Here is a 14,140-nt window from a genome sequence, read left to right on the forward strand (position 1 = left end):
GCTACTCAGAAATGTGTCACACTATGCTATTTTGTCCACGAAACTAATAGCTATGGAAATGATAAATAATACACAACTTCTCTAGCTTAAATATCACATGAACGCATTTTATTAATTAAATCAATTAACCTCTCAAACAGCGTCTTAACATTTTACATGTTACCAATAAACACTGAATGCAACAGTACTGCACTGTACAGTAACTTAATTTTGTTATTTTACAGTACCGTGTTACAGTACTTGTGACAATGCAGAATAAATGTCGCCCTTTATAGTACCTTTTACTGAGATATTACCACCACATGAAAAACATCGCATGCCCAAACATGTGACCGTTGGCTTTCACACATAGGGTCAGTCTGTGAATGAAACACACCCTACATCAGGCTACTTCTTCCTCTGTGACATCTGTACAAGCTTCATTAATGCGTTGCTGCATGTTCTCTGGTGTTGTTGGAACATTTTTGGAAGACAGCATTCTTGACTACTCCCCACAAAAAAAAAAAAAAAAAAATATCGAACGGTGTAAGATCCGGAGATCGGGCATGCCCACCACCTCCAGTCCACATACCAGGGTATTTAAGGTCCAGAATTCGTCGGGCTCGTAAGGCGTTATGTGCGGGACATACCGTATGACCATCCTCTGTACACTGATTCAGAGGTACGGTGTCCAAGAGAACAGGAAGAGAGTGTCTTAAAAACTGGTCATACCTGTCTGACGTTTTGGTTGCCACTCACAAAGAAACGCACGCTAATAGTATCTCAGATTATTCCGCACCAAACATTAAAGTTCGATGCTCTACCTGTCGGAGCCATCGCCAAATGTTAATATTCTCATATTGACAGTTTCTCTGTTGGAGACTGAAGCCTAGTAAGTAAAAAGAACATCTGAGAAGAAATTAGGATAAGTCGGAATTTGTTGCCAAGCCCACAGACAAAATTGAACTATATTGCTGAAGTCATTTCCATGAAGTTCATGGTGCAAATGAACATGGTGAGGATGGAATTTATGACGTTTCAGAACGCGATGTGTACATTTTTTGGAGACATCAGCTTCATGTTGAGTTCCCCGTGTGCTGACTCGAGGATACACGGCTAGGGGAGCGGGAACAGTGACTTCAGCAGCTTCGCTTGTTCGTGTTCTGAACAAATTTAGACGTCTTGCATGTAAACTTGCTGTTCACGTAGACGAGAAATGGGACGAACATACAGCGAAAAGGCGATGGTTGTCAAGGGATCGTTTCAACGATGATCAAGTAGCTATAGCAAAAGACAGGGAGCATGCAAATTATATATGTAACCAGTCAGCAATCGAATACAGAAACTGGGGATTAAAGATTAATTATCAAAAACCAGAATACCTCACTAATGATCCAGGTGACATATACATAAAGGGAAAGAAATATAAGAAGGACAGTAGTTTCTGTTATTTGGGATCCATTTTAGAGATGGAGGGAAAATCAGAGGTAGAAATTAATACAAGAATTAGCAGTGCAAGAAAGGTCATTGGGATGCTCAACTCAGTCTTATGGAGCAGAAATGTAGTAAACCGAACTAAAAGAATCATATTTAAATCGACACTAGAGAGCATAGTTGTTTGTGAAGTGCAGACTTGCACTACTAATCTGGTACATGTAAAAAAGCTGCACGGTACACGATGTTTCCATTCATTACAGAACTGCTGTGTGACAACATTATGGAGGTTAAAATATGTGATCACGTTCACTGTCAAGAACAATTAAAGGAGGGAAGATGTTTAATGTTAAAGAAGGATATTTGTGGTGTGTTTAACAGTTATATATGTGGCAGATACTCCAAGTGTATCTCGGTGAGATAGGGTGTCAAGGTAAAACCACAATTTCTTCTGCATGGGAACCGTAATATAAACAGAAAGTGGCGTATTGGAAAAAACTGGCAAGGAAACACTGGAAACCATTTAGAAGAAATGTAATAATCCTGTCGCTATACCGTATAATATGAAATTGGCCAGTATTAAAGCAGGTGTTCTAAGAGATCAAAAGACAGGAATATTGCAACAAAATCGTGTACCTAATGGATCTGGACATAACGCAATATTTTATTGGATTTTTTTAAGAAAATGGAGTTGTGTGGCAATCTAACATCAACTCACGATTTCTATGTGTCAGGAGACTACCCAAAAGATAAAAACGTGAATGTAAAAAACGATAATAAAGTTGGAACAAACTGTTCGATGTGAATGAGCTCCAATCGTAAAGTACACATGTATAACAAATTTGTATGTCATATCACAAACCCAGGAGTGAACAAAGTTATCATTAACCACCTCAACTATCTTATAAAGTGTTCTGATATCGTTTTGTAGTCTTCCTTAGCTAAAGTACGTGGTACTACCAGAATGAAGCTTATTTATGACTATGGTGTGAATGATGTGTTTGATCCTGTGGAAAAATACCTAAGTGTATCAAATGTTAATAAGCATTCTTTACAGTATGCTCTACTGTACTGTATTCCAGTGACTTCTACGTTGTGTAAATTATCAGATAGCTCACAAAACACCTACTGCGTTGTATTAAATAGTGTTATGCAATTTGTCCACGGGGGCAATAACAGCACACAGAAGTTGGCTGGTGTGCTAGTGAAACTTCTGGACAATCAAGATCGAGAAAAGACTATAAATACCGATATGTTCCGACTGCCTATAGCTTTAATTACTTACCTGTAAAATAAACGGAGATTGTTAATACAGACTCTGAAGAAGACAATGTAAGCATTATACATTAGTGTTGCACTCAAGTTGAAGAAACATGTGTTTCTCAACCTACGGCACTGTTCTCCACAGTACTGTGAAATAAGTATGTTACCGATTTACGACTGGTGTCCACGAATAACGTTACTCCAAGCGTATTAGGAAACAGAAGCAACATACTGAATGGACTAAAACCCGTTATCTACCAAATAAATTATTCCCTAGAGTACAGTTTGTGTATCACGTGTGTGGAAACGAAAACTAGAAAAAAGTGGGTCAAGTCAAAAAACGAAAACTGGAGTATATGTCAAAAACAGCCATGAAGGAAAGAAATAATCTGCTACTAGGAAAAAGGCAGGTCACTGCAGATATGCAAGCAAAGGTTACAAATTACTCTGAGTACATTACATGGAGAAATTTAGACACAACTGCAGCAATGGAAAGCGGTTGTATGTAGTTAAATAATGAATACGATGAATTTATGTTAAAGGATACACGAAAAATCTATTTATAAACCTCCATTCCTATCTGGTTTTGCTTCACAACATCTGTATCCACCTTCACACTCCACAAGCCACCGTATGTTGTGTAACAAAGAGCACCCTGTACAACTAATAGTCATCTCCTTTCCTGTTAAAATTGCAAATACAGCGAAGAAGAAACAACTGTCTATATGGCTGGTTACATTGTTTCTAATGTGGTGGACTGGATGTCGTGCATCTAGCAACAGGAAATTCGTTTGTGGAACGTATAACTGATGGAATGAGTACATTTAATGATAGTTCATTTGCAGAAATCGTAAACTTAAAGTTCTATATGGAAATTACACAGAAATGTGAAGGAGGAGAGTTGCCAACGTACACCCAAGAGAATGTGGCATGCTTAAACAACAACACTGTCGGCTTGAAGAACTGCAAGAAGAAACAGACATAACTGTTAACAGGATAAGGTAGATAGTTTACAGGAAAAAATTAGGTTCAAAAGGCTCTGAGCACTATGGGACTAAACATCTGAGGTCATCAGTCCCCTAGAACTTAGAACTACTTAAACCTAACTAACCTAAGGACATCACACACACCCATGCCCGAGGAAGGATTCGAACCTGCGACCGTAGCAGTCACGCGATTCCGGACTGAGCGCCTTAACCGCGAGACCACCACGGCCGGCAAATTAGGTACATATCAGAAGTCTGGAACATACGTTTTAGGTATGCATCGTGGTGTAGATTTAAATTATAAATTAATACTATCAAACCAAGCAAAACAACAATTTGCCCTACAGGAACTGCGAGTTGACACCGAATGTAACTCACTGTAATATACCTAGTATACATAAGGAGACCGAGAAATGCAGTCCTGTACGATCTCACTATAAAAATAAATGGAAGTAACCATATGAAGTGACCTGAAGTGGAATGACCACATAAATCGAAATGCAGGAAAAAAAACCGATATCAGCAAAGCTTCAGTGCTGGAATCTTGAGTAAAATTAAATCATCCACGAAAGGCGCGGCTTACAAAATATTTTTTATCGACTTTTTAGTATTGCTCATCAATATCAGATACTTACTAGGCCGCACTTATAGAATAAATATACTAGATCGACGACACAGTACCAAACATGCGATCATTTAGTTTGGGGTGATAGTGTCACAGAGATATTGAACAGCTGCAATGGTAAACGCTATAAGAGAGTCGATGTGCACCACGGAGAGGTTAACAGTTGAAAATCTGAGAGACTATGTTCTGGACACAGATCACTCAAAATCCGAGAAATTAGAGGTTACCGACAATCTTTCATTCCCCGCGCCTTTCTGAGATGGAGGAGGGACGAGCGTTAAATGTTGGGGCTACCGACTTACTCCCTATCACACACCATAAGGTGATAATCAATTGTTATGCATCTCATTCTCAGTACGGTCTACATACAGACAATGGTATCGTCTAACAAAAGCTTTATTAAGTATACGAAGTTGCCTGATGTAAACAACAGAAGGAGCACAAGTGCGGGTTTGGTAGGGTTGGTGAGGTGGACTGGACGTATCATTCTCTGAGGAACCATCAGTCAACTACATCTACATCCACATAATTATTCTACAATTCACGATTGAGTACCTGGCAGAGGGTTCATCGAGCCACTTTTAAGTTACATCTCAACCGTTCCACTCTCAAACAGAGCACGAGAAAACGAACTCTTAAATCTCTTAATGCGTGCTACTCTAATTCATGTACCATATCCGTGGTACTCTCTCGCTTTGTAATACAAAACGAGCTTCCCTTTCTCAAAAATTCTTGGTGTACTCCGTCAATCATATCTGATGTGTTTTCCATACCGTACAGCAATACCCCCGAAGAGGGAGAACAAGCGTGGTATAAGCAGTCTCTTTAATCGACCAGTTACTTTTCTAAGGGTTCTGCGAATAAATCGCTCTGGATCGCTTTCCCCACAACATTATCTATGTGGTGAGTTTCAGTTTAAGGTCTTCGTAATTATAGACCCTAAATATGGTGTTGAGTTTACAGCCCAGAGATCTGTATCGTTTATCGTGTAGCTCAAATATCATTTTGTAACTGGTTTTGATCATCGGATGACTTGACAAGACGATAAATGACAGCTTCGTCTGCAAACAGTCTAATTAGGCTGCCCAGATTGTCTCCTAAATCGTTTATGTAGACCAAGAACAACAAAGTTCCTATAACACTTCCTTGGGGAAATCCAGATACTGCTTCTGTTTTACTCGATAACTTTCTGTCAGTTATTATCAACCGTGACCTTTCTTACAGGAAATCACGAATCCAGTAACGCAACTGAGACGATACTCAACAGGCACGCAGTTTAATTAGAAGTCACTTGTGAGGAACGATGTCAAAAGCATTCAGGAAATCGAAAAATATGGAATCCGTTTGACCTCCTCTGTCGATAGCACTCATTACTTCGTGAAAGTGAAGACCTAGTTGTTTCACAAGAGCGATATTTCTGATTCCGAGTTGGCTATTTGTCAACGAATCTTTTTCTTGTAGGTGATTCATAATGTTCGAGAGCAGTATATGTTCCAAAATCCTACGACAAATAGAGGTTAGTAATATATATCTATAGTTCAGCCGATTACTCCTTTTTCCTTTCTTGTGTATTGGTATCACTTCTGCAACTTTACAATCTTGATTACTAAGTCTGGAGCTACTGAATCAGCATTATCTGAAAGAAACCTTAGTGGTGTACATTCTGGACCAGAGGCCTTGCCTTGAAAGTTGAGTTACTTATGTTGGCAGTTGTTCTTGATTAGAATTCTGGATACTGACTTCGTCCTTTTCGTGAAGAAATTTTCGAAAACCGTGTTTAGTGACTCTGCTTTAATGGCACTGTAGTGAGTAGTGTCACCACTGTCATCGCGTAGTGAAGGTATTGTTTGCGCTTCTGTACAACCAGAATCTCGTTCGGTTTTTTGCCGACTTCAAGGCAGAGTTTCATTGTGGAGATTATTAAAAGCACCTCGCGCTGATATTTGCGCTAAATTTGGTACTTCAGTGAAACTTCCCCGTTTTGTGAATTTTATGTTCTTTTAAATTTGGCATGCTTTTCTCGTTGCTTCTGCAGCACTCTTCTGAACTGTTTTGTGTACCATGTCGGACTAGTACCATTTCTTTTTAATTTATTTGTTAAGTAGCTCTCAACTGCCGTCGATATTATTTCTTTAAATGTAAATCCTTACGTAAACTGAAAGAAGTGGAGACTGTCTCTTATGGAGGTGTCAAAAGAATTTTCATTTGCTTTTTCAAGCAGACTTTTTACGCGTTTTTTTTTTTTTTTTTTTTTTTTTTTTTTTTTTTTTTTTTTTTTTTGTGGTTTCGGATGTTACGGTAGTCGGTCGAGGTACAGCAACCTTGCTGCCGACAATCCCCGTGTCTGTCATGATGCCCCCTGTCTGGTCATGATTATTCATTGCTAACAGGTGACGCATGTTTTGGCAACCATTTACCGTATGGTTGAGCTTCTGAACTAATTATTCAAAACAATTTTCTGAGAAGAGATTCACTACGACTTTGGATGACGTTTCATGTCTACCGCCGACTTTAAACAAGTACTTTCGCCAACTTATAGAGGGCAGATTGAAGTCACCACCAACTATATTTGTATTGGTGGAATACCTATTTGAAAAGAAATACAAGTTTTTCTTTGAACTGTTCAGCAACTGTATTATCTGAGACGGGAGGTGAGTGAAATGAGCAAGTCATTAATTTATTCCATTTGTCAAACGTAAGCTCTGCCCATACTAACTAAGCTGGTAGATGTAAAAAAATAAATTTTAAAAATGTCTGAATTTGTGGGGAAATAACGAGATGATATTGATCCTAACTACCAATCGGTGTTCTGCCTAAGCCTGTGAGACAACTGGTATAGACTGTTCAGAATTGAAGTAAAATGTAGACAGAATTGGCATCCACTTTATTTCCAAGGGTGCTATATCAAGACAAGACGGATCGCAGAACCATGCGGTAGCATACGATTCGCTGTAGATGACTGCGTGCGATTGTTTTAGTACCTTGTAGATTACCCACGTTGGTGGCACAATGACGCGCAAGCCCTAGCTGCTCCTGTATGCTTCCAACACTCCGCATGTGCCAGTGTACGACCTAAGAAACGCGCCAAACGTGAACTGAACTTCAGACATAATGAAGAATCGGAAAACTGAACATTTATAAGTAACGTTCTGGCGAGAAATGTACAGTTATTATTCAGCGCTCCCGACCTGTCCTTGCCCATGGCCTTTGACATATTCCTTGGTGTACAGAGGCCAAAAGTGCGTCGCGGAGTTTGGGTGCTGTGTGAAATGGGGGCTACGGCCCGGCACTGAGGCGGCTTGCTTACTGGCACAGCTCTCGCAGTGCGTATGTGCAGCACTGCCTGCCTATATATATTACTCATTTAAATGTATATAACATATTAGTACAGAAAAACTTGTGATCGAAAACCTCCAAAATTCTTGGTCGAGATACTTCAAATTTTTACGTGATAATCTAATAAACACAGCTTTTTCTGTTATTGGTGTTTATCTTATAATCTTCTTTCCATACACGCCCATTTCTTATGTTCTTGCAAGTTCTTTGCCACCTCTAACGTTGTTACCGAAAATCTTCAACAGTTCTCGACGGATTTACTTCAGATTTTTACTTGATACTCTAATAAACATGTGGACTGATATAGGCTCTATATTCGTGAAGTATGTATATCGTGTATATACGTTTACATAATATATAAAAGAGAACCTTAGTTAGCAGAAATCTCGATGTTCCTAACTTACTTACGTGTGTGTGTGTGTGTGTGTGTGTGTGTGTGTGTGTGTGTGTGTGTGTGTAAGATCTGTTAAGAGAGAAAAACTGTTAGCAACAGTCTCCAAATTTTCTGACCAACTTACTTCACATTTTTACGCGATAGTCTGATAAATGTTCAGGCAGCTGTATATTTTGTAAACAACAGCATACAGGTTTCCTGTTAATACCGATTGTGAAAAGTAACATTCTGTGCTGAAAAAAAGTGTAATTTCCATTCATTCTTAGTGTCTAGTTTACCTACGGCAGGAGTAAATTTAAACATTTTACTGATTATTTCTCCCATATGTATTCTTTCTCCTTATATGTAATTTTAAACAATAATTGTATACACAATTTGCCAGTGGCGGTCTTACATTTTTGATTTGTTAAGATATAAGAAAATTCTCATTCAAAAGAGATTCATTTGTTTCCTATACTTTTTTCTATGTTTCCTTTACTGGTACCTCAATGTAAATTTTGGATAATATCAGTGATAGGCTACAATCCGTCCCACTTCCTTCGTAACTGCAACTCCTCTATCATATCATATTATTCCTATAATTGTAGTCTGTTGTGAATAACCTTTCACTGCCTGTAGTTTAAACCTATTACTTTCTTAAATTGAAAGACAATGCTCTAATCAAACATTTTCTCTAAAATTAAAAATACTGTAAGTGTATATTTGACTTTCTTTATTCCATCTTTTAAGATATGAGACTGCTAAAAGCTGTAATTAATGGGATGGTGAAAGAGTGTGTAAACCAGCAGTCGATGGTAGTGGAGGTAATAATCATGATGAAATAAAGTTGACAAGAGGGAAGCGATAGGATTAGAGAAATTAATAAAACAAATCTTACACGTATTGAGTGGCACAATTGTCAGTTACTCCGGAGGTGAGACAGTGGCACAGACCTTTCTCAGGGGCTTAGGCTGTTGTATGTGGAGACCCCCGACCTCGACGACGCCGGGCGTGAGCGGCACGGGCTGGTTGACGCTGGAGTGGCTGTTGAGCAGCAGCAGGTCGGTGCTGTGGACCAGCTGGCTGGTGGCCGGCGCCCCGCTGCCCAGGGCAGCCCGCTCCACGGCGTCGATCTCCCGCTCCGACAGCCACCAGTTGCCCAGTCTCGCCAGCAGGTGGAACGCCGTGTTGGCCGTCCTCTCCCAGAAGCCCAGCGGTGCCACCAGCGGCAGGAAGAAGTTCTCCATGTAGGCTGGATGGTCAGGGGTGCCCATCTGCAACACACAGCTACCCAATAACGATACAAACACCAATATGTCTCCTGACATTTACTATAGAGCAACATTCATTTGAATGCCAACATTTTTAAGCTAGGTTTAACTGTGGTTCTTGTTAATATCAATAGCTAAAACACCCATACAGCTGTAACAAAACTGCTTTACTGAATTTTATGTCATGATTCAGAAGATTTTTCTCCAAGACAGATTTTTTTCAATTAGTAAAACCTAATTGATTTATAAACACTATTTTGTTCCCTTACATTTGGAACTATCTGGCAGGAGACTACAAAACACAAACTGTTTTAATTAATTTTGCGTTGACTGGATAGGATGCTGCCAACATAAGTACTTTCAATGGACACGAACTACTTTCTCAATCATAAACTTGAATGTTACTGGGATACATTACATACGCCGTAGTAATGAGCATAGTGAACGCATTATTGTGGCCAAGATAGACACGAAGCCCATGCCTACTACAGAAGTACAAGTATATGCCAACTAACTCTACAGATGATGAAGAAATTGATGAAATGTATGATGAGACAAAAGAAATTATTCAGGTACTGAAGGGAGGCGAAAATTTAATAGTGATGGGTGACTGGAATTCGACATTAGGAAAAGGAAGAGAAGAAAACGTAGTACGTGAATGTGAATTGGGGTTAAGAGATGAAAGAGGAAGCCGCCTGGTAGAATTTTGCACAGAGCACAACTTAATCATAGCTACCACTTGGTTCAAGAATCATGAAAGAAGGTTGTATACATGGAAGAACCCAGGAGATACTAGAAGGTTTCAGACAGATTATATAATGGTAAGACAGAGATTTAGGAACCAGGTATTCAATTGTAAGACATTTCCAGGGGCAGATATCGACTCTGGCCACAATATTGGTTATGAACTATAGATTAAAACTGAAGAAACTGCATGAAGGTGGTAATTTAAGGAGAAGGGATCTGGATAAACTGAAAGAACCAGAGGTTGTACAGAGTTTCAGAGAGAGCATAAGGGAACAACTGACAGGAATGGGGGAAAGAAATACAGTAGAAGAAAAATGGGTAGCTCTGAGGAATGAAATGGTGAAGGCAGCAGAGGATCAAGTAGGTAAAAAGACGAGGGCTAGTAGAAATCCTTGGGTAACAGAAGAGATACTGAATTTAATTGATAGAACGAGAAAATACAAAAATTCAGTAAGTGAAGTAGGCAAAAAAGAGATCGACAGGAAATGCAAAATGGCTAAGCAGGGCAGGCTAGAGGACAAATGTAAGGATGTAGAGGCTTATCTCACTAGGGGTAAGATAGATACTGCCTACAGGAAAATTAAAGAGACCTTTGGAGAAAAGAGAACCACTTGTATGAATATCAAGAGCTCAGATGGAAACCCAGTTCCAGCCAAAGAAGAGTAAGCAGAAAGGTGGATGGAGTATATAGAGGGTCTATACAAGGGCGATGTACTTGACGACAATATTATGGAAATGGAAGAGAATGTAGATGAGGATGAAATGGGAGATATGATACTGCGTAAAGAAAGCAGGTGTTGACAGATGTGAAAACTCCCGAACTATCAGTTTAATAATCACAGTTGCAAAATACTAACACGAATTCTTTACAGACGAATGGAAAAACGGGTAGAAGCCGACCTCGGGGAAGAGCAGTTTGGATTCCGGGGAAATATTGGAAAACGTGAGGCAATACTGACCTTACGACTTATCTTAGAAGAAAGGCAAACCTACATTTCTAGCATTTGTAGCCCTAGAGAAAGTTTTGACAATGTTGACTGGAATACTGGAACACTTCAAATTCTAAAGGTGGCAACGGTAAAACACACGGAGCGAAAGGCTATTTACTATTTGTACAGAAACCATATGGCACTTATAAGAGACGAGGGGCATGAAACGGAAGCAGTGGTTGGGAAGGGAGTGAGACAGGGTTGTAGCCTCTCCCCAGTTTTATTCAATCTGTATATTGAGCAAGCAGTAAAGGAAATAAAAGAAAAATTCGGAGTAGGTATTAAAATCCACGGAGAAGAAAAAAAATTTTTGAGGTTCGCCGATGACATTGTAATTCTGTCAGAGACAGCAAAGGACTCGGAAGAGCAGTTGAACGGAATGGACAGTGTCTTGAAAGGAGGATATAAGATGAACACCAACAAAAGCAAAACGAGGATAATGGAATGTAGTCGAATAAAGTCGGATGATGCTGAGGGCATTGGGTTAGGAAATGAGACACTTAAAGTAGTAAAGGAGTTTTGCTATTTGGGGAGCAAAATAACTGATGATGGTCGAAGTAGAGAGGATATAAAATGTAGACTGGCAATGGCAAGGAAAGAGTTTCTGAAGAAGAGAAATTTGTTAACATCGAGTATAGATTTACGTGTCAGGAAGTCGTTTCTGTAAGTATTTGTATGGAGTGTAACCATGTATGGAAGTGAAACGTGGACGATAAATAGTTTATACAAGAGGAGAATAGAAGCTTTCGAAATGTGGTGCTACCGAAGAATGATGAAGATTAGATGGGTAGATCACATAAATAATGAGGAAGTATTGAATAGAATTGGGGAGAAAAGGTGTTTGTGACACAACTTGACTAGAAGAAGGGGTCGGTTAGTAGGACATGTTCTGAGGCATCAAGGGATCACCAATTTAGTATTGGAGGGCAGCGTGGAGGGTAAACATCGCAGAGGGAGACCAAGAGATGAATACACTAAGCAGATTCAGAAGGATGTAGGCTGCAGTAGGTACTGGCAGATGAAGAAGCTTGCACAGGTGAAGTAGCATCAAGCCAGTCTCAGGACTGAGAACCACAACAACAACAACAACCTGTTCCTTGGACTTCTATCGTCCTTACCATTTTTCAGTGGAGAACTTCTGAAACTGTTGTAGATATAATACAATGCGTGTTTTGTTTATCGCTGACAATGCTGTGCTTTGTATCAACACCACTACCAGTGCAGCATTTTTGTGAGTTTCTCGTCGGTTGTTAGGCCCGTTCTTTCCCCGTTACAAATCTAAACTCGCCCCCCGTTGCTATTAGTAGCCATTATGTTGGTTGCGTGGCAGACAGTACGTGGGCTGCCGAATGCCGGAAATATTGGCCTTTTGCGACCTCACACTCAAGGGTACTATGAAATTGTAATTGTTTGCAATGAAGCTTGAAGTAAAGGGACTGTGGATGTGAAAAGCATTATGAACCGTGGGATCCAGCGACAACTTTAGTCTCTCGGCACGAAGATGTGACAAAAGAGAGACGATGGCATAAGAGATGGAAATGAAATGTCTGATAATTAACAGGGAAAAAATAAACCACTGGAAAAAAATAGAGCTCCTGGGAAGACGACGTTGTTTTTGACCCGGCGACAGCGTGTACCACCTGGTGGGGGGGGGGGGGGGGGGGGGGGCAGTAGATGTACTGACAACGGCGTCAGCGTCGTGAGCCAGCAGATAGCGTGGTTGCATACCCACCGGAGGCAGGAGGCTCAGTGTGGTACAGATGCGTGCCGCAGACAGGCAACCAGGCCACAGAGATGCACTTGTGCTTCCTACAGTCAAATGAGCGAGCTTCGAAGGGACCGTATTGTGGATCTCTGAGTGGCGGGATTGATTTTCTTTTCGGAGAACTGCCGCATAAGTTGGATGTGGTATGTCAGTTGTGCAGCGATGCTAGTATGGTCACGAGAACATTGTCACACCCGTAGATGAGGTTCTGGACGGCTACACAGCACGGACGCCCGCCAGATCAGACGTATTGTTAGGGTACCAACGGCAGACCGCACAGCCATCATAGTAGACTACTGGCCATTAAAATTGCTACACCACGAAGATGTGCTACAGACGCGAAATTTAACCGACAGGAAGAAGATGCTGTGATATGCCAATTTTTAGCTTTTCAGAGCATTCACACAAGGTTGGTGCCTGTGGTGACACCTACAACGTGCCGACATGACGAAAGTGTCCAACCGATTTCTCATACACAAACAACAGTTGACCGGCGTTGCCTGGTGAAACGTTGTTGTGTGGGGAGGAGAAATGAGTGCCATCACGTTTCCGGCCTTGATAAAGGTCGGATTGTAGCCTATCGCGATTGTGGTTCATCGCATCACGATGTTGCTGCTCGCATTGGTCGAGATCCAGTGACTGGTAGCAGTATATGGAATCGGTGGCTTCAGGAGGGTAATACGAAACTCCGTGGTGGATCCCAACGGCCTCGTATCACTAGCAGTGGAGATGACAGTCATCTTATCCACTTGGCTGTAACGGATCGTGCAGCCACGTCTCCATCCCTTGTCAACAGATGGGGACTTTTGCTAGACAACAACCATCTGCACGAACAGTTCGATGACGTTTTCAGTAGCATGGACTATCAGCTCGGAGACCATGGCTGCGGTTACCCTTGACACTGCATCGCAGACAGGAGCGCCTGCGATGGTGTACTCAACGACGAACCGGCATGCACGATGGCAAAACGTCATTTTTTTGGATGAATTCAGGTTCTGTTTACAACATCATGGTGGTAGCATCCGTGTTTGGCGACATCGCGGTGAACGCACATTGGAAGCGTGTACTCGTCATCGCCATAATGGTGTATCACCTGACGTGATGGTATGGGGTCCATTTGGTCTCAGTCACCTCTTGTTCGCATTGACGGCACTTTGAACAGTGGACGTTAAATTTCAAATGTGTTACGACCCGTGGCTCTACCATACATTCGATTCCTGCGAAACCCTACCTTTTAGCAGGATAATGCACGACCGCATGTTGCAGGTCCTGTACGGGCCCTTCTGGATACAGAAAATGCTACACTGCTGCCCTGGCCAGCACATTCTCCAGATCTGTCACCAATTGAAAACATCTGATCAATGGTGGCCGA

The 14,140-nt window shown here is 40.9% G+C and overlaps 1 protein-coding gene across 3 annotated transcripts in view; it reads right to left on the minus strand.

Annotated features, from left to right (window-relative positions):
• LOC126272427 (UDP-glucosyltransferase 2-like) overlaps positions 1-14,140 on the minus strand; it is a 197,757-nt gene that overhangs the window by 162,478 nt on the left and 21,139 nt on the right. For all 3 annotated transcript variants that reach the window (XM_049975285.1, XM_049975284.1, XM_049975283.1), the window contains exon 3: positions 8,950-9,270. In XM_049975285.1, the coding sequence (XP_049831242.1) occupies positions 8,950-9,270 (321 nt within the window). The remainder of the gene's footprint in view (positions 1-8,949; positions 9,271-14,140) is intronic.

Source organism: Schistocerca gregaria, chromosome 5, assembly GCF_023897955.1.
Source record: "Schistocerca gregaria isolate iqSchGreg1 chromosome 5, iqSchGreg1.2, whole genome shotgun sequence".
NCBI lineage: Eukaryota > Metazoa > Arthropoda > Insecta > Orthoptera > Acrididae > Schistocerca > Schistocerca gregaria.